The sequence below is a fragment of the Hemiscyllium ocellatum genome, chromosome 9, assembly GCF_020745735.1.
Source record: "Hemiscyllium ocellatum isolate sHemOce1 chromosome 9, sHemOce1.pat.X.cur, whole genome shotgun sequence".
In the NCBI taxonomy this organism is placed as follows: Eukaryota; Metazoa; Chordata; class Chondrichthyes; order Orectolobiformes; family Hemiscylliidae; genus Hemiscyllium; species Hemiscyllium ocellatum.
Window position 1 is genome coordinate 43218881 of NC_083409.1, and position 20323 is coordinate 43239203.

At 39.1% G+C, this 20323-nt stretch overlaps 1 protein-coding gene and 1 long non-coding RNA gene across 4 annotated transcripts in view; one reads left to right on the forward strand and one right to left on the reverse strand.

Moving 5' to 3' along the window:
- The window catches only part of LOC132818985 (uncharacterized), a 39555-nt gene extending 25386 nt beyond the window's left edge, over nucleotides 1-14169 (forward strand). Inside the window, exon 3 of the long non-coding RNA XR_009645037.1 lies at nucleotides 13814-14169. This is a non-coding gene — a long non-coding RNA (uncharacterized LOC132818985). The remainder of the gene's footprint in view (nucleotides 1-13813) is intronic.
- The window catches only part of dennd1b (DENN/MADD domain containing 1B), a 289551-nt gene that overhangs the window by 110534 nt on the left and 158694 nt on the right, over nucleotides 1-20323 (reverse strand). For 2 of the 3 annotated variants that reach the window (XR_009645036.1, XM_060830180.1), the window contains exons 8-10: nucleotides 9383-9439; nucleotides 7005-7058; nucleotides 4045-4155 (exon numbers count right to left, since the gene is read on the reverse strand). Coding sequence is in view for 2 of the 3 variants with exons in the window: in XM_060830180.1 (XP_060686163.1) it covers nucleotides 4045-4155; nucleotides 7005-7058; nucleotides 9383-9439 (222 nt within the window). In the remaining variant the exon portion in view is untranslated. The remainder of the gene's footprint in view (nucleotides 1-4044; nucleotides 4156-7004; nucleotides 7059-9382; nucleotides 9440-20323) is intronic. The other variant, XM_060830181.1, reaches the window with a different exon arrangement.

Below are 20323 nucleotides of genomic sequence, written 5' to 3' on the forward strand. Positions count from 1 at the left end.
ATGTTTCATATCATTTTCTAGTTGTGTTAGTTTTATTTGAAGAGGGAACTGTTCCAACTGTAGACTGGTGCCAATATTTTCATACATACATTTTCACTCACCCAGTATATTATTTCAGTAGTGAACATCAAAAATGAAAGACAGATTCATTGCAAATCAAGCTAAATTTCTGAGAATGAATGATTAACAAAAAATAACTCTTTGAGGATCTTGCATATAAATATTTCAGAAAGGTGATCAATTGTACTTTTAGACACAGTTAAGTTAGCATAATTTACTTCCAATTTTACATCAGTCTAAATCATCAGATTGACACAAGTTGAGTTTTTTTTTTGCAAGCAATAATTTCAAACTTCTAGTCCTGTTAGAATAACATTGACAATGTTTTCAAGTTCTAGATTTCCTGACAGTGCACCGCCCGTAGGCTGGCGAGTCGGTAGAACACTAAACAGTGATCTATAATTTATATGACAACACTAACTCTTTCAACTCTAGCAAGATACTTCAAATAATTCTAAAACAAAAACAAAAATCAGGGTGGGATGAGGGAAAAGACTTCTGCAAAATTTGTAACATTGAACAGATTAGGGCTCTTTTCTCTGAAAAGAAAAGGATAGAGGTGTTATCTTAGTGAACTCAAAGATTATGAAAGGGTTTGACAGCCTCAATGTAGAGGAGTTGTTTTCACTTGTGGAGGAAATCAAAGTGAGGAGCCATAAATCTAAGATAGTCAGTAATAAATCAAACAGGGAATTCAGGAGAAACATTTTTAGACACACTGCGATTAGAATGTGGAATTCTTTTAATATAAGGAGCAGTATAGTTACACAGAATTGTTACAGTGCAGAGGCCATTCAGCCCAGTGTGTCTGACTTAGCTCTCAGAGAGAGCAATTCATTTCATGCTAGACCCCACCACCATACATATTCTTCCTTTTCGGATAACAATCTTATTTCCCTTTGCATGTTTCAGTCAAACATGCCCTGATACACTCTCAGGCAGGGCACTCCAGACCTTATCCACTTGCTTTATGAGAAAAGGTTTTTCTCATTATGCTGTTTGCTAATTGTGGGAGATTTCATAGATTAATTTAAGGAGAAGCTAGAAAAACATTAGGGAGAAAATAGTGCCAGAAGCTTATATGGTCAGATAAAGATGGAAAAAGTGCCATAGACCAGCTGGGGTAGCATAGTGGGATTCCATTCTGTACATTCTACATTAAAAAAAAGGTGTCATGAATAAACAGGGTTAATTAAATAATCTTGCACAGGCACATGTACAACTCTGGTGAAGGAACAGACTATTTAATTTGTGGAGGGTTTAAATGGGCAAACTGCACCAACCCATTATGATTCCAGCAAACTAGTATGAGATGAATTCACTGCTACACAAAGGGTATGGTGATGTATGAAACTTTTGGTGCTTAGAGCACATGGCAACATATCGACAAAAAGAAAAAGAACCTTTTCTTTAAAAAAAAGGTCATGATACGCTGTCGGATTTAGATGATGAGCAGGCAAAAATTATACCTAATAAAGTTGAAAGTGGAAATCAAACACTGGGGTTGGTTGAACATCACGTGTTTGGTTTGAATCTGTGGGTTCTGGTGGCAAAAAAAATTGAAAACAACCATTTTCTGTTCTCTATTTCCCAGTTACAAAGCTACATTTACTTTGGTGTCACATGGCAAAATCCAAACTCTCAAACCTGCTAATGGCAGCATTCCAAACACCCAAGAATAAAGGAGTACAACAAAGGTTGAAAATTAATGTGAACTCAGCAAACACAAACCAACCTGGCTTTATAAATAAAGACCTATTACAGAATCTATGGCACCATAAATCTCCAGGATAGATTTGAACAATGTTTCTCCCTCCCATAGGAAATCTTGCAGCACAAGCCTTGAACCACTCAGGTTCTTATCACCTGTTACCCTCTGATACCAACTATAGCTAGACAATAATTGTAGAATGACATCACACTTCAGTCTGTATGAAAGGTTGTAAACATTTCACACAAAGTTCCAAGATAATGACCGTTAGTACTCCCTGTGGGGAAAGTTGGGGGATGGGGCAGGATGAGTAGGGGAACATTACACAGTACATGAAAATGGTTTTCAGGCAAACGAAGTATGAACAAAGAACAAAATAGGACTGCAAATTTTAAACAGAAACACAAACTACTGTCAGCATTCAGTTGGTTCAGCAACATCTACAGCCAGAAAAGGCAATGTAGTACTTCGAAGGGCAGACCATTTCAATATTAGAAATGTTAGTTGGTTTGTACTCTCCATTGTTGCTGCCTCACCCACTCAGTGTTGACCAGGTTTTCCACTGCTGTTTCTGTTGCCAAATAGCTTGAGTTCTGAAGTGCATCTTTGCAGCATAATTGCTAAGATTGTACATTTGCTTTTTCATGGTCACAGCAACCGATTTTATCCTTAACTCTTTTTAGGGAAGCTAAGGCTATTGAATTCCACCAGCCAGGGCGAAATATTTCCACAAGAGAGCAAAACAGGTGACAATCACACAAGACTCACAACAGTAAGTTGTGCCTGAACTATGGAGCACTCTGAAAATAATTCAAAACTGAGAGAAGATTAAAACTCATGCTACAGAACAAAGTTGGGGGCAAGGATAGATGTACAAGGGCAACAAAGAAGGCTTGTTAATGAACTATTACAGAGGATCCCGACATGCACAATTTTTGTTTTATATTTAACCCTGCACCAGAAATTATAAAGACCTTAGTGATCTGGAAAGGAGACTTTTTAAAAATGATGAGAGAGGTGATTATCTTAATTTTAGTGGCAAAGACTGCAGCTAGTAAGAGGCACGTCAACAGAAAGACTGGAGTGGTATTTAAATGCTTCAATGCATCCAACAGGTTTAATTGGAAGTACACTAGCTTTCGGAGCACCGCTCCTTCATCAGGTGGTTATGGAGGACACAATTGTAAGACATGGAATTTTTAGCAAAAGTTTACAGTGTGATGTAACTGAAATTATACATTGAAAAATACCTTGATTATTTGTTGAGTCTTTCTTCTGTTCAAATACCATGATAGTTTCACTTCTTTCATATGTCAATCACAAAACAGTTTTTTTTAAAGTTACATTCTCAGGTTAACTGTAACAATTGGTGTTAGCCAAATAAAATGTTGAAGGTTAGCCCCCTGTGTCTACTGGAGTAAACCAGTTGCAATCCTCAGAATTTATTTGCAGGTGTAACTCCTATGAGGTCTATTACCAAAAGCTGCTCTTCATCATTCTCAATCATATCATTTTGGGCACTAGAAATCAAAAGTTCTCTAGCTGATCTGCAATTGCACTAATCTATGGAGACAGTGCATTTTGTCCTATAAAATGCATAAAATACTAATTTCTAATGAGATATAAGACCTATCTAGAAATAAGCCTTTTTCTCCCTATGCTTAAAGGCCTGCTCATTTTAGCTGTCAAGCAAATAACTGGCTTTGAATTACTGAAGAACTATAAACAGGCCTTCCGGACACTCAGTTCCATGATGAGTGCAAAGCCTTTAAACCTGATCGAAATAGCCCCACTTCAATCACAAAGCATTAGCAGCCTTTTTCTAAAACAGTAATATCACAGCTTCTCAAGCTGCCACTCAGAAGCAGGAATCAATTTACTTATTGCAACTTGAAGTAACCATTATCGTGGTCTATTGCTTTCTCTGAAGTAGTCATGGCAGCACATCATTCAAGTGAGCAAAGAACAAAAACGCCCTCAGGTAACTTCTACATTAGCTACACGACAGTTAAATGAGCTCTGAAGAGTCAAAAAAAACCTCTCAGCTCCTGATAACAAGCAATAATTAATTTATCTGAATATAGCTCAAGAGACCTTGTACAGCTTAAACTTTTGTACATACAAAAGTCATGCCAAAGCCATCTCTCACACCATGCTTTGACATTGTCTAACAAGAATCAAATAGGATACAGCTTTTGTGTGGATAATACTTTGAGAGAAAATGCAGTCAATGCAAAAAATCCCCCTTTCCATTAGATGCCCCAAGTACTCACAGTGCTAAGTTTACTGGAGGTAATAATAATACGTCGTTCGTGCAGCATACTGGCATAAAGTTGCAACATGTTGTTGACATCCACAGCGACAAAATATTCAGTCATGTTTCTCTGCATCATGTAAATGAGATAATGGTAAGCAAATTATGCAATAAAAGATAGTCCTGCTTCATTTGAACATTTCGTTGTTTGAGTTATAAAATCTGCAATTCCATTTTTACAGTGTGTAGATTTAATACTGTTCAATGTTTTTGAAAATAGCCAACTAATATTTATTTCAATTTTGTTCTCTTCCTTAAAGAGAAATGGCTCCGAAGTGTTATTTATCAATCAACACAAAATCATTCACTTATCCTCCTTTTTAGTTGAAATAGGAAAGCATTAGAAATCGACATTCTTACATTTCCAGATGACTGAAAATATTGTAGGAATTATGGCATGATAGCTATTATAGAAAATTGGAATTGGAGGCATTTGTGCACCATGTGCTGAAAACCACCATGTCCAGCAATTATGATTCATTGGAGCTCCAAAGCAACCAGCAACTTTCTTCAATTCCATGGTTGACTCTGACAACAGGTTTTGGCAGCTAACTTAAATCACACATTGGTACTAACACAGGAGGCAGCTGTGCCAGCCATCCTATCTGGGCTGGCCCTCTGAAGGAGCAATTCACTGAATGCCAATCCCCTGCTTTTCCCCCATAACCCTGCAAGATTTCTTTCCAAATAATAACCTGACTCACTTTGAATGCCTCAATGAATGTACTTCCACACACTGGCTGGCAGTACATTCCAGATGCACTGCAAGAAACAGTTTTACTTTGTGTCGCTTTTGCTTCTTTTGCCAGTAACATTTGCCCCTACCTCTTGATTCTTTTATTAGTAGGAATTGTTTCTGTGAAGCTTATCTGAAGAGACCCCTCATGATTGTAAATATCACAAACAACTTACCCTTCAAACTTCTCTGCACAAAGTAAAACCATTCAATCTTTCAAATCTATCTTCACAAATAAAGTTCCTTATCTTAGGAGCATTTGCACAAACCTTTTCTGCACTTTTCTAAATGCCTTCATATCTTCCCTCAAGTATGGAGTTTAGAACTGTATGCAATACTCCAGCTGAGGCTGAACCTGTCTTTAATATCGATTTTACACAACTTTCTCCTTTTTGTTCTCAATGCATCAACTGATAAAGCACAACACTATAAACTTTATTAACCAGCCTTTCAACCTGCCCTGCACACCTTCAATGATTTTTACACAGAAAAATGCAAATCCCTCTGCTCCTATAACAACTGTAACTGCCTTATTCCACAGTGTGTCGCTGCAATACCCAATGTATCAACTTATGTCCTTTCCAACTTCTTTGCTATTCTCATGGTTCACACCAATTTTACTATCATCTGCACATTCTGAAATTGAGACCTGTACGCCCAGGTCTAAACCATTAATGTTAAGCAAGAGGAGCAACAGTACAAATACTGATCTTCCACAGAACACAACGATACATTTTCCTCCAATCTTATAAACAATCATTCACCACAACTCTTAGTTTGCCCCTCAGCACTTGAGCTAAAGTAGTTCTGTTACATAAACACACCGTCCAGCATGGTTTACTGTTTAATGAGCAGGTATTTCCACTGGAAGCAATATCTTTGAAGAGACAAATCTACTTACCTACTGGTTTCATAGTCAAGAGTGTGCTGCTGGAAAAGCACAGCAGGTCAGGCAGCATCCGAGGAGCACGAGAATTCCTGGTGAAGGACTTATGCCCAAAACGCTGATTCTCCTGCTCCTTGGATTCTGCCTGACCTGTGCTTTTCCAGCACCTCACTCTCGATTCTGACCTTCAGCATCTGCAGTCCTCACTTTCTCCTTACTGGTTTAATACATGTGTTATTCATAGATTTAAACACCCAAAAAACTACAGAGGAGCCTTGATTATCTGAACAAGATGGGCAGGCACTATTTCATTTGGATAATTGATTATTCGGTTAATCGATTCAATGCCTTTCCTCTGGGGCTCAGAGTTTTCAGTTAAGTCCGCTCCCCGTTCGGGAGACTAGGCAGCAGCACACGGCATGAGAGTCCCCGCTCCCCCCGTCTGCCTCCTAACCCTGTCCAATCCCACCCCTCAGCCCCGTCCAACACCATCCAACACCTGTCCCCGTTCACCACCACCCACCATTCAACTCCCGTCTGCGCCTCTGCCTTCAGTCCAACCCCCCCCCCATCCTGCCCGGAACACGAACACACACGCACACACGCACGCGCGCACACACACACACACACACACACACACACACAGTGAGGGCGGGGTGGTCAGTCATTTGGAGATGGTGCCTGGGCTCCCATCGATGTCCAGGGCTGTCCTCAGCAGCATTTAAGTAAGCCAGGTTCAATTTTAATAACCGTAAACAAACGATGTGATCAGTGTTGGAAGCACTTCTTTGATGTAACGTTTCTATCGGGTACTTGAAATCTTCTTTGGATAATCCGAAATTTGGATAATTGATATTCAGATAATTAAGGTTCCTCTGTACACTTTAAAGCTGAATTCCAAATGAAATGATACTCCACATTCTCCTCATTTTTCACACTTCACTAGCCTTTCTCATTCAAAAATTTGATTAGACTCAATTCAGCCTATTTCTTCTAATTCATATGTTAAACACAAGTCATTGGCTGACCTTACTACATCAATTATACTTCAATTCAGCATTCATCAAGATTGGGTTTTTTTTGTTAAAACTCAAAAGGATGGTTAAAATGTTTTTTTGCATTTCTGGTTTGAGACATCAAATCATGAAAACATACAGGAAAAGATGTGGCCACCATACAATCAGGTGAGCTCAAAACAGACACTGCAAGCTAAAGGTTGATTTGCAAATTTACAATTTTTAAGTGCAAAAATGAGTAACCTGAAGTGAAAATCATACACATTGTTTACAGTACTCACGCTTTCAGGTATTGTGGGCAGTCCACTTGTATCAGGAGTAATGAAGTATGATCGCTACATTGAAAAGACAAACTGTGTTAGTCAAGGTCAATCCACACACAACACAAAAGGAAAAGAACAATCTGAAGACGATTCATGTATATCCTATAATCAGTAACTAGTATCATGATAAAAGGATAAAAATTTAAAACTGAAAAGGAAAAAGGACAAAAGGCCAATACAGGCATAAATATCAAATAAGCTGACAGTAGTTCCATTGAAAATTTACAGAAAATAGTGTGAATAAATTTGGAGAATGTTAGTTGCACATCAGCAGACCAAAAAGTTCTATTCAGTATCCAAAAATAACAGATTCTAAACAAAGGATTTTATGAAACATCAGTAATTTTCTGCTGTATGTGTTCAGATAACACTAACTGGACTTTTATTGTGAAAAATATAAATCATATACCAAAGACAAGGGACACAGGGTACAAATGTTTAGGATTGGTCAAAAGGTAATCCGCTAATAGGATACTGGTGACAATGAAAATGATTGATTGTGCACGTAGAATACATTTTTACCGACTCTGAGGAGAACTGTAGGTGGAACAATATTAGAACAAATTTATGCAGACATTGAGTACCCACACTAACATGTGGCATTTTACGTAATACTGACAACCTTCCTGATCCTCTGAAAGGTGCTGTGGTGATTGGGAGGGAGGGGTGGTTCGGATTTAAACCTCAGTGAGATCCACCAAATTGTGTATCACCACTGAGTCACGTACCACCGATACCAAAATGAAAATAAAATGACGGCCATCTAAACTTCTCAATACACATTTTGCTTTCGAGTTGAGATGGGATACTGACCAGACAAGAGAGCGGGCTTATGGTGGGGGAATGATCACTGACGAGAGTCACTGAGGGTGCTGCAGAGCCACAGCCCAGCAGGAAGCAACATTTCATAAAACAAGTGAGGAAAGGACTACAAAGGGCACATTCATCAATGCCACTTTGAAAACAATTATATTATCAAATTTCTGCAAGGTGTACGAAGATAGGAAAAAATTGCGATCTAGATAGTACCTGAAGTCCTAGTGTTCTCTCCTTCAGGCAATGAAGGGGTTCAGCGTTGCATAGTAATTAAAATGGTAAATGGCCCTTTTGGGTTATACTGGCCTGCAAGGTTTCGATTAGCATTTGACAGAAAACATATTTGAGCTTGTGAGTTGCATATATTTATATTTTCCGATTTACAATACCCTACTCCATGGTATTTTAACATCAATGAAATTGGGAGGAACACTTCACTAAAGGCATGCAAACTGCACAGCAGATCTGCGCTATTAAATGTTTCTCCCTTCCTCCAGATCAGTCATTAGTGAGGGACATACTTTTGTCACATCTTTAAAGAACTGATTTGTAAAAGCAATTCTCCAATTGTATCATAACAATGGCTTCCCAAGTTCAGCATTAATGTCTCAAAATCAAGATTGAAAATAAAATTGTGGGTTCTGAAAAGGTGACAAAACAAAAGTACACAATGTTCATTTTGAGTTCATTGGTAAACATCTCATCTCTGGCTTCAGAACTCTTATTTTTAACTTGAACACCTAAATCATTACCTTTATCAGTACTGCTGCTTCTAGGTTATACACTATCACTTAATGCAATACAATAAGGCAGTAAACAAACATTAATAATTATTTGTACATAGTTTGTTTCAAATAGAAAAGACGAAAAATAGGAAAAGAAAAGAATTTAGATAAACTCACCACCACCCAATAGTAATCATTTGATACACGGGATTCTGATTACAAGTCAAGCACCAATACCAAAGTAAAGAACATTGCAAGTGACAGCATTTCTTTGTTAGTCAATTCACCAATTGGAAATACTTCCTTCTCAGTATTCCATACTTCCAATTTTGGATAACAGTCAAATGCAAAAAGTAATAATCAGATCAGCAATATGTATTTAAAAATTAAAGTTAATACTAGATTTTTTTTTCTCCACATTGCAGTTAGTCATTTTCAAAAGAGTTCTCCAACAAACCAAATGACATCCATACAAAGTAAGGCTTCAGGAAAATTCCCAATTGGTTACACACGATCAAAGAATATCTTAATAAGGGCAATCCTCAGGCAAGAACATCGCTTGCTTAATTTTGTATTTCCTGGTAAGCAATCACTTCAGAAGGCAGAATATGTTGGCAGCTTTGCAGAAATGTTATCATAAATCAAATCTTCATTCGATGACATGCACTGAAATTAAGTTCTATAGGGCAAGACATATTATATGATAGAATTAAGGACACTTATTGCTACCCAAAGATTAATGGAGGCTTCAATTAGACAGGTATTTCAAAGATGACTCCCAAGTTTTAAACTCACCAAACCCCGTTTTGGCAGGTTTTTCAGCTGTCCACTTCTAATGCATATCTGTTGGTTCTTTTATATATAGAAAAAAAGTTCAACGTTTTTCACATTTGATGAACTGGCAAAGTTAATTTTCAAGTGTAGCTAACCACAAATTTCTGATGAAAAACAATTTAGAACTATCAACATTTATAGAGGTCTCTATCCATCTCTATATGATGCATATTTGTTGCATATATTCGAGTTATTTATGATTTGTGTTTCTTGTTCCTGGATCCATCCGACTTGGAATGATGCCATCATTTCTTCACTATAATTGGGTTGAAATCCTGGAACTCACTGTCTAAGGGCACTGTGGGTGTACTTACACCACATGAACTGCTCAAGACAAAATGACTAACCACTACATTTCCAGGAGTAAATAAAGATTGGCAACAAGTGCTCTCCTAGCCATTGATGACTACACCCCACAAACGAATAAAAAGAAATGAGGTTTTCTGAATTACTTTATACTGTTAGCTGAGCTCTCATTCTGCGCTCATTTTTGAATCTTTGTAATTCTTTCCATTTCTAAAAATCTGGCATCCTTCTTGCGTGATTCAATTTCAATTTGCTTCAAACATTTGACTTCTCCCATATCCATGCCCTCCCGACTCCACCTAGACCCATTCCCTCGATACAAACGGATAGGCTTCTTTCCCCGATTGCCAGCTTTTCAAAGTGCTATTCTGCTAAAGTCAAAAATCAAATGACACCAGGTTTTCGTCCAACAATTGCAAAGTTTTGCAGCACTGCTCCTTCCTCGGGCGTGGAGAAGGAGCAGATCTTCAAAAGCTTGCAGTTTCAAATAAACCTATTGGACTATAACCTGGTGTCATTTGATTTTTGACCTTGTCCACCCCAGTCCAACTTTAGCATTTCCACATTGTGTTCTGATGAAACCAACAGCAAGCCCGCTGTGAAACTGTTGAAATTTGTATAACTACTGGTCTGGAAAATCAACAAAAAAATAGGGTTTCCCAAGAGCAAAAACTGCCAATTTTACAGTTGGCTTGCAACAATAAGCCAGTAGCATAAATGAAGGCTTTCCAGAATAATAAATCTGCAAACAATTGTTTCTTTTACTTTCTAATTATATAAGATTCTCTAGATATCATCGATTTACTTTCCTTTTTGCTATCTTTCTTCCACCAAGTGTTTACCTCATACACTCCTATTTCTTCTCATCGATGACAAAAACAAAGTAGTGAGGATTAAAACTCTGGACTTCCAATAACCAGAGAAATTAGTCGATGTGAGTGTTACTTTTCTCTTCTCAGCTGTTGATCTCCCTTTATTATTTGCTCTATCTGTACCACTCATCTTTCTACCTGAATATTTTATTTTCTGCCTTCAGGTGCTCCTGAGCTTCTTTGCCGTTTTGGGATTTGTGACTATTTGATGTTGGAGGAATTCCAGGTTAAGTTTATCACATAAGGAGATATAACATGCACAAGGTTTTGTGAATCCAAAATAGATTCAGATGAACTGGAAGCAACACTTTCCAAATACCACAACACTTAAGATAATGTAAGTTCACTAAGACATTTCAGTAAACTATATGTCCCTAGAATCACTTCATTTACAGGTAGAGGAGCAACTAGCATAAGTTAACAGTGAGTAGCACAGTCGGGAATGTTGATTAGCTGCTCAACTGGTTAGACCTCAGACAGCTGAGGGTGAAAGATGGGTCATGTTTTCAGCTTGGAAGCTCTCTCTGACATTGACGGAGACTATTTTGAGATGTTTTTCAACTTGACTGTTAAACCTTCTAACAGGTGGTAACCTGTAACTAGTCATATTTTAAGGAGCATGCTTTATTATTCTATAATCAGCGTCTGCTCACAATTGAGTCCATTAACCTGTTTTCCACAAAGAGTAAGCGGAGGGACACATAGGAGATGGATAAAGACAGCACACGTAACAAGATTATAATTTTCACAAAAACACCTTTAGCTTTGTAGTTACACCAGACACAAAATATTAACTTCTATGTCTCTATGTTGCCAGACCTGCTACATTTCTACTGCATTGTCTGTGTTCGTTTCATAGTTCCAGCATCCGCATTTTGCTTTTATCTGAACACATAATAAGGTGCTTTGTTTATAATGGTTTAGATGGCTAGGGACTCAATTGTACAGGACAACTCCAGATTATGGGGAGAAGGGACTGTTTTCTATGTACCTTATTTGTTACCCATACAATCTTATGGGAGAGAATCAGTGTCAATCAAGGAATTATGGAAAATGATTTATCTGGTTAGGAAACTTGCTGAATGGCAAGGGATAGGTGAAAGGGATATTCACTGGATACTTTAATTCTTGGGATGCAATTACACAAGTTGCCTCTAAGTCACCTGGTATCCACGCACACCAATCATCATGCCAACACCATTCCCAGCATTGACTGCTCATGTCAGAAGTTGGTGTTACGCACAGACCTCAAAAGATCCCCACACTAGAAAACAAAATTAGAAGGAACAAAGGTGATGCCCCACAGGAGAAGAATGTGTTGAGGCCTCATTTACTCACTACTTATTAATGCCTGAGGGCATCCAACAGAGAGCTACATCCCTCAAATGGATTGATAACACAAAGGGAGCCTTATAAGCAAAGGGAATGGAAACATAATGCAGGTGTCACCCCCATATCCATGGATGTTACATTTCAAGGCCTGCCGCAGATGCCTGAAGGATAATAGTGAACCCTATAATTTAAATGGGAAACCTACCTCCTTGGCAGCCCCTTGGAATTATTTCTGGAGCGTTCCATGTAATATTTTCAGGCCGCAGTAAACTGCGGAAAACAAATCTGTGGATATGGGGGTTCTACTGTATTAGGCACAGATACAAATGGCTTAAGTGTATGTGTCCAAATGATGTTCCATTCCAGCAAGTTAGAGTTCAAAAACTCTGGACATAGAAGAATTGGAAAAAAGATGCTAAACAGCGAAAATCCAAAGAGGCTTGGAGATCCAAATATATGGATCATAAAAAGTGTTCATGATAGGTCAAGGAAATTATCAAAAGTCTAAATAATTGCTGAATATTACATTGAGAGCACCAGAGTGTAAGACTAGATTCTGTCTAGATTAGATTCCCCTACAGGGTGGAAACAGGCCCTTCGGCCCAACAAGTCCACACTGACCCTTCAAACAGTAACCTACCCAGACCCAGTTCCCTCTGACTAATGCACCTAACACTACGGGCAATTTAGCATGGCCAATCCACCCTAATCTTTGGATTGTGGGAGGAAACCGGAGCACCCGGAGTAAACCCACGCAGACTCGAGGAGAATGCCAGATGATTTGTTAGTTTTGCATCAGAAATGGAGAGATTTTTGTTCGTCAAAAATATTAATGAGATATGGGGCCAAGAACTAACATGGAATTAGATCAAAGTCATCACAGATCTCATTAAATGATACTTTCTTACGCTCTAAATTTTTGTCAGATCATGTATCTTGAGACATGTTACTACATTAAAAGGCAATAGAAGATATTGTCGACACAGCTATCAAGGGCATTTAAATGTGGATCAAAACACCCTCTGCCATAAAGTAAAGATTATGTTCTGAAATCTCAAAACTCCTCTCTCACCACAGATGCATACTCTCCTGAACTGTTTCCAGCATTTTGCTAGTATTTCAAGCCTCCAGCATCTTCAGTAACTTGCCCTTTCTCACCACTAGTTTCTTCTCATTTGCCTCTGCAACACTGGTAAGGCTAATGATGTTGCAGTGTTGTGGAATGGTTTGGGAGGGCTAAGATTCTTTAATGCACCATAATACGAGTGCGAAGGGTCACCATTCCTGGACAGATAGTGAGAAGGAGAAGCCCATTAAAACTGTTGCATTACAGAGAAAGTAGAAAAAGATGGATCTTCAGAAGCACAAAGAGTAGAGGAAAGGAGGAGAGCAACACAGTGAATGCAAAAGAAGCAAACATCTCAAACTCAAAATCCACTGTATGGTGGCACAGTGGTTAGTATTGCTGCCTCACAGTGCCAGGGACCTGGGTTCAATTCCACCCTCAGGCAACCATGTACATGGAGTTTGCACATTCTCCCTGTGTCTGTGTGGGTTTCCTCTCACAGTCCAAAGATGTGCAGGTTAGCTGGATTGGCCATGCCAAGTTACTCACAGGTATCCAGGGATGTGTTGGTTAGGTGGATTAGTTGTGGGAAATGAAGGGCTACAGGGAAAGGAAGGGGATGAGTCTGAGCGGGATGCTGTTCAGAAGGTCAGTGTGGACTCGATGGGCTGAATGGCATGCTTCCACACTGTAGACATTCTATGAACTGTGCATCATTGCTGACATGTTGGGACGCCATTGTGTGTTGGCTCCTGATAACTGTCATCTTAGAAATCAAATGTTTTTTGTTCATATACATTTTCCTTGTTCCATCAGGGTGAGGACTAGATGAAGAAGGATGCAGTCAGGAGTTCAAATGTGCAGAGACCAGCTGGTCAGCTATCCCATGATGTCTACACAAAGGGAAATGGTGGATTACACTCAGCCTGTGGCTAACTGGATACTTCAAATTTTGACAAGTCCTGCATATGAAATTTTAAGAGAACCAATCATTCAAATCACAAATATGGACAAACAATGGAACCAAAGTGATAGCTGGAGGAACTGTTGGCTTGCGATTCTACAATCGGAATCATTACGCGGCTTTACTTTACTAAATTACAGTTAATTAACAGACAAGGTAGTTTGAAGGAAATCAGTCCCCAAATGAGATAAATTCCTTTAAAGCTTGCACTGAAATTTCATTGTGTACAAACATCTGACTCTTGTTAAATTGCTGTCTTCCTTGCAACTCTCAGCGGCTGACACAGCAAATTGCAAACCATATAGCTCGACATATTGTTTACCTATATGTTTCAGCAAGATCAGGCATTGCTGAATCAAATAAATTTCTATCCTGAACAGGGCTAGCGTTGCGATTCACTCATGTTTAACCTTTCATTTCTTTCTATATTAGTGATCAATAAATACAACCTGACACACTTACGTTGCCACAAAACATTCATTTAACCATGGTTCTTGACAAGCAGTGCCCTGTTTCTAATGATGTACTGTACCATTATGCCCTAATTTAAATAAAACATGCAGAAAAAAGCAGTTAAAATTTCCAGTTAACAGCAATCAATGCACGACATGAAAAATGTCCCCAGGCAGAACTGAGCATGTTGCAACAAATAAAATTAGCAAGCCTGCTTTTCAGGCTCACAGTGCTGAAGTCTTGGATTGATCAGTGAAGTACACAGCCTGCAAAGGAAGATGGCACATGATAATTTGGGTAGTGTCCAACTTTCGTCAAAGTTCATGTGACTGCGACCAGGGGTCTGGTTAAGCTTTCCCTCTTCATAGGCATTCTGAGGTGCTTTCCCATTGATGACGGATATATTGACCCTAGCAGCCTGCACAAGTGGATGTCTGCTATAGAACATTGTGTCTGGAAGATGAAAATCAATTTTTGTGGGTGGGTGGAAGTTTGGGGAAATAAAAATTCCTGTCCATCCATGTCAGGGACCCTCTCTTAGCCTGTGCTTCAGTCACTGATGCTTGAATTACTGAGCAGATGGATTAGGGGGCTGTCAAAAGCTTGCCTGGAGCTGAAATACTGATGGAAAAGGGCCATATTTGGAGGCAGTAGGAGACACTCCTAGTGGCTGGATCACTCAACCTGACCATGGAACATCAGACCATATAATTCATAACCATGTTATATTTATTCGTGATCAAATTCCCCCATCTCTCACCAAGACACCATTGCTAATTGCTCTGACAAGTCCCTTTCTACACCTCGTCCCTCAGTTTCTAATGCGCCCTGAATTCCAGCTCCCATCTGCCAACTCCATTGCTGCCCTCGACTCCTGACCTTTGACTGTTCCTATCAACTGTGTTTAAGGCACCTAGATTTTTCAACAGCTAGTTCTATTTGTTGGCAAGAATGAAAATGACATCATCTGATGAGTGTCAAAAAATTACACTCCCCATTACAGAACCTCAAACAATGAGAGGTAAACTGAAGGCAAGGGAGAAGACCAAGTTCTTTGTCAGAAGACAGAAAAACTCCTCTATCCTTGCAACGGGACTGCACAATCACGTTATCGCTGGAATTCATTGATCTCTTGATCTCAACAGTAATTTCCTTCATCCGTTGTCCCTTCACTGCTTACTTGCCTGTCCTGTAGTTTAAGCTCGAAATGGACTTAGTTTATCAAAGTTTGCATGGTCCGTGATTGTAAGGTGCAGTTTTTATCTATTGCAATGCATGTTATTTGGGACGTGGAGGTGCTGGTGTTGGACTGGGGTGGACAAAATTAAAATCGCACAATACCAGATTATAGTCCAACAGGTTTCTTTGGAAGTTTTCAAATAAACCTGTTGGACTATAACCTGGTGTTGTGTGATTTTTAACTTTGTTATTTGGAGATATCAACATGGCAACACAACAGCCATTTTGTCCTTCTGAAGATTATTAAACAAGAATGATAATTCCCGTAGAGCAGAAATCAAATGTACAAGCAAACAATACAGAAACTGGCATTTCTTAGGGAAACATATGACCACAAAGTAACCTCATTCAAGTTCTCAAGGTTATGGAAGTTCACTGGCAAAGTGAATTGATGTAAGTTATTTGATTATGATTCCAATCCCTTGTTGAGAAACAAGCTTGAGATCAAGTTGCAAGTAACAGATTACCAACAAACTGTTGAGTTGATGACCGTGTAAATTGGAAGAAAAGCACAGGCTTCAATAGTATGAAAACTGTAAAATTTAAAGAATAAACAGAATGTGGTAAGGGCCAATAAAAATCAGTGCAAGAAAAATGAAATGGGTGCAGAAAGAAAAACAAACCAAAGGTTATAGTGAAGTGTCGGAGAGGGAGTGCAACAAAGGTTCACTAAACTAATTTCTAATGGAGGGATGGTCCTACCAGGAAAGATTCAATAAACTATGCCTAGAGTGTCTGGAGCTTAAAATAATGAGAGTTGATCTAATTTTAATAGACAAAATTCCCACAGAGATCAACATGGTAGATGCAGGAAGAAAGTTTCTTCTAGTTGGTGGAGACTGGTCCAGAAGCTTGCAATACCATCGCAGAATGGGGGTTGGTCACTTAGGACTGAAGTGCAGAGGAATATCTCAACTCAGAGGGTGATAAATCTTTGGAATTCTGTGCCCAAGTGGGCCAGAGAGGATTAAACACTGGGTGTTTGCAAACAGGATCAAATGGTTTCAATACGTTAGAGACATAAATTAAAATGGGGATAGTGAACTGGAAGATCAGTCCTAACCTTACTGCAAGAGATGTGTCTCTTGTCTTAGGAGTCCACTGCAGTGTTAATAACCAAGAAAGCTTGCAATCAAACAAGGTCAGAAATGAAATAATTTACTGTCCAGACATTAAGCACTTTACTGTATGCTGTCCATGGGGATAAGAAATGAAAATTCTCACCAGACCTGCAAGTTCCTGATGAGAGGCAAAAGCAGAAGTCAAGTAGAAGGTTTCCAAACGAAGGTTCAAACACTTGGAGAACAGGTTAGGTTCCCTGACTAAGCTCAGGTTAGGTTCCCTGACTAAGCTCAGGTTAGGTTCCCTGACTAAGCTCAGGTTAGGTTCCCTGATTAAGCTCAGGTTAGGTTCCCTGACTAAGCTCAGGTTAGGTTCCCTGATTAAGGTCAGGTTAGGTTCCCTGATTAAGCTCAGGTTAGGTTCCCTGACTAAGCTCAGGTTAGGTTCCCTGATTAAGCTCAGGTTAGGTTCCCTGATTAAGCTCAGGTTAGGTTCCCTGACTAAGCTCAGGTTTGTGCTATTTGCAAATCGTACTCATCATGCAATTTTGATCGTTCCAATTACCGAATTTTTAAAAGAATCAATTGTGGGATGTTGGAAAGCCAACATTAAACTGCTCCAAGCAAGTGACAGGGGACTTGTCTGCTGAAATTTTCATGATAGATTTGTGCAACTAATTGGTTTTCTAAGTCAATTTAGAAAACAACTAAGAGTCAGCCATATTGATGTGGGACTAGAGTCACATATACACCAGACAGTTGAGGAAAGGTCACCTGTATCACGAGTGGGATGCTGGACAAGCACAGCAGGTCAGGCAGCACCCAAGGAGCAGGAGAATTGATATTTCGGGCAAGTGCCCTTCATCAGGACTGCTGCCTGACCTGCTGTGCTTTTCCAGCACCACACTCGCGACTCTGATCTCCAGCATCTGCAGTCCTCACTCTCGCCTAGAAGGACTCCTGTATATCAGTTCTCTCCTGGAAGTGACAATCTGGTTCTCTTGTCACTGTTTCCAGCTTTCTAATTTCAGATCTCGCTTTCCACAAACTAAAATAAAGTAGAATTCAAATTCTCAAACTTCCATGATGAGATGAAGTCCTATCTCCTGATAATTAATACAGGAGTTTGATTACTATTCCAGTAGCCCAATAGCTACTGCACTGCCAGCCACAGAACAAGCAAGACGATGAACATTAAGCAGAGAATAGGTTTGATTTCTAAAAACAAGCAATAAGTATGTGTTGTCAGAAAGAAACAACTACATAAGTTTGGTACATCTAATTACAATGTAAAAAAAACTAAACATACTGAGGAGGATCTATAATGAGTAAGTTAACCTGAATAGGTTCGTCCATTTAGACTGTAGATCAGCCTTGTCCACTTTGAAGAGCAAGTTGCCGGTAATTGACAAGGTGAATTCAATAATTTTGTTCCCTTGTATCTAAGTGTGCATCACCGCCAAGGCAAAAGTCTCAAGTGGAGAATTTAAGGGCAAACCTTCTAGCTGCTTGCCTGACAAAAATCAAAATTGTTCAGTGAAAATGGGACCAGTATAATTCATACCTCCTGTAAGAAACCAAGGAAAATCAGTGAAATGGATACAAATCATGTGATTCTGAAACATTTATGTGTATCTCTTGAGGGAAAATTTTGAAGGAGGAGGGAGTGAGTCGGTGGAATTACAGATCAAAAATGAAACAATGGGGACAAAGAACAACAGACAATACTTGAGAACATTGAGTCATGATTAAACATGAACCACAAACAATTTATAAGAACACAGGAATTCAAAATTAGAAAGATTAATAACGATTGAATATTTTCAGAAGAAGGGTTGGCAGTATTAATAACAAATATGATCACAGCGTTTGAGCATAAGGATGTCTTTGAGTTGCATAAAGACAGAATTCATGTAGATAGAGACAGAAATGGTTCAATTACTGTAAGTTTTGGAAATTACCAGATGGCATATAGGAGTTTGAGGTGTGTATACAATTAAATAGCAGGTCAAGATGTTGAGTGCTAGAATGCAACAGGATGGACTGGAAACTAGATAATGCATACCAATGCAGGTACCATTGAGAACTCGTGCAAGATTGCAATTTGAGATGGGCCAGGATTAGATTTTTGATTCAGTCTAGCACAAAAATCTTTATTGTAAGCCAAATTGCCTCCTTCTGTGCCCTAACTTTTATATAGTTGAGTTCAATTAACTTAGTGATTCCTGAAATTTCTGAGTAATTTTTCTCACATTTTTGTACAGGTCCATGATACGAGTCACTGTGATTTACACAATTCTGCACTTGCATTACCAACTGTTGGTGGAGAAGGATGTAAAATCTCCCTGCATCCATAAAGCTGCGTCATGATGCACAACTTGTAACATGTGCCTGTGCAACTGCCACCTTGGCAAGTCCTTCTCATAATCAATTCAACAGTGAGCAAAGGCAGCAAGTGAAATGCTAAAACAAAAGCACGATATTATACACTGGGTACAAAACTACAAGTAATAATACATGGTAGGAAAGGTGAACGTGCAGTTGACATTGGGCGCTGTTTGAATCTTTCTCCACTGAGCGGCAAGTATGATTATAAAGAATGCTGATGAAATTGAATATAAAGCTACATACCTTTTAAAGCACTCAGACATTAAAGGAACAAGGATAAAGAATTGGAGGAGAATGACGTCAGTGATATTGAGCTGGCAGTTGATGACTCTCCAACTGCATTTCCCTCCTATACCAAAACCTCCCCAGCACAGAAGACAGGAAACTATAGTTGGCCTGACTTCAATTGTCAGTAAGATTTTAGACTCCATTATTAAGGATCAGATTGCAGAGCACTTGGAAGTGCATAGTGAAGTAAGTCTGAGTCAGCACATCTTTGCCAATGGGAGGTTATGCCTGAAAGGTGTGTTACAATTCTTTGAGAAGATCATAACCAAGTTAGACATGATCTATTTGGATTTCCAGATGCACTTTAACAAGGTTCCAAACAGAACATTTCTAAATTTGTAAGAGTCCACAGTGTATGATGCGGACAAAGGAACGGAGGGCATTGTTGCTAAATTTGCAGGTGACAGAAAGATAGGTGGAAGAATAGGTAGCATTGAGGAAGCAGGGAGGCTGCGGTAGGACCTGGACAGGCATGGAGCGTGGGCAAAGAAGTGGTGGAATACAATGTGAGAAAGTAAAGATTTTGCACTTTGGCAGGAAGAATAGAGGGATAGAGTCTTTAGTAAATGCAGAAGAGTTTTGGAAATCTGAAGCACAGAGTGACTTAGGAATCCTTGCTCAAGATTCTCTGAAGATTAACAAGCAGGTTCAGTTGGCAGTTAGGAAGGCAAGACATTAGAAGTCATTTTAAGAGGGATGGAATACAATAGCAGAAATGTACTGCTGACACGGAATAAGGCTCTGGTCAGACCACATTGGAATATCATGCGCAGTTTTGGGTCTCGTATGTAAGGAAGGATGTGCCAGCATTGGAGAAGGTCATAGAAAGTCTACAAGAATGGTCCCAGGGATGAAGGGTTTGTCATATAAGGAGCTGTTGAGAACTCTGGGTCTGTATCTGATAGAGCTTAGATGGATGAGGATTCTCTTACT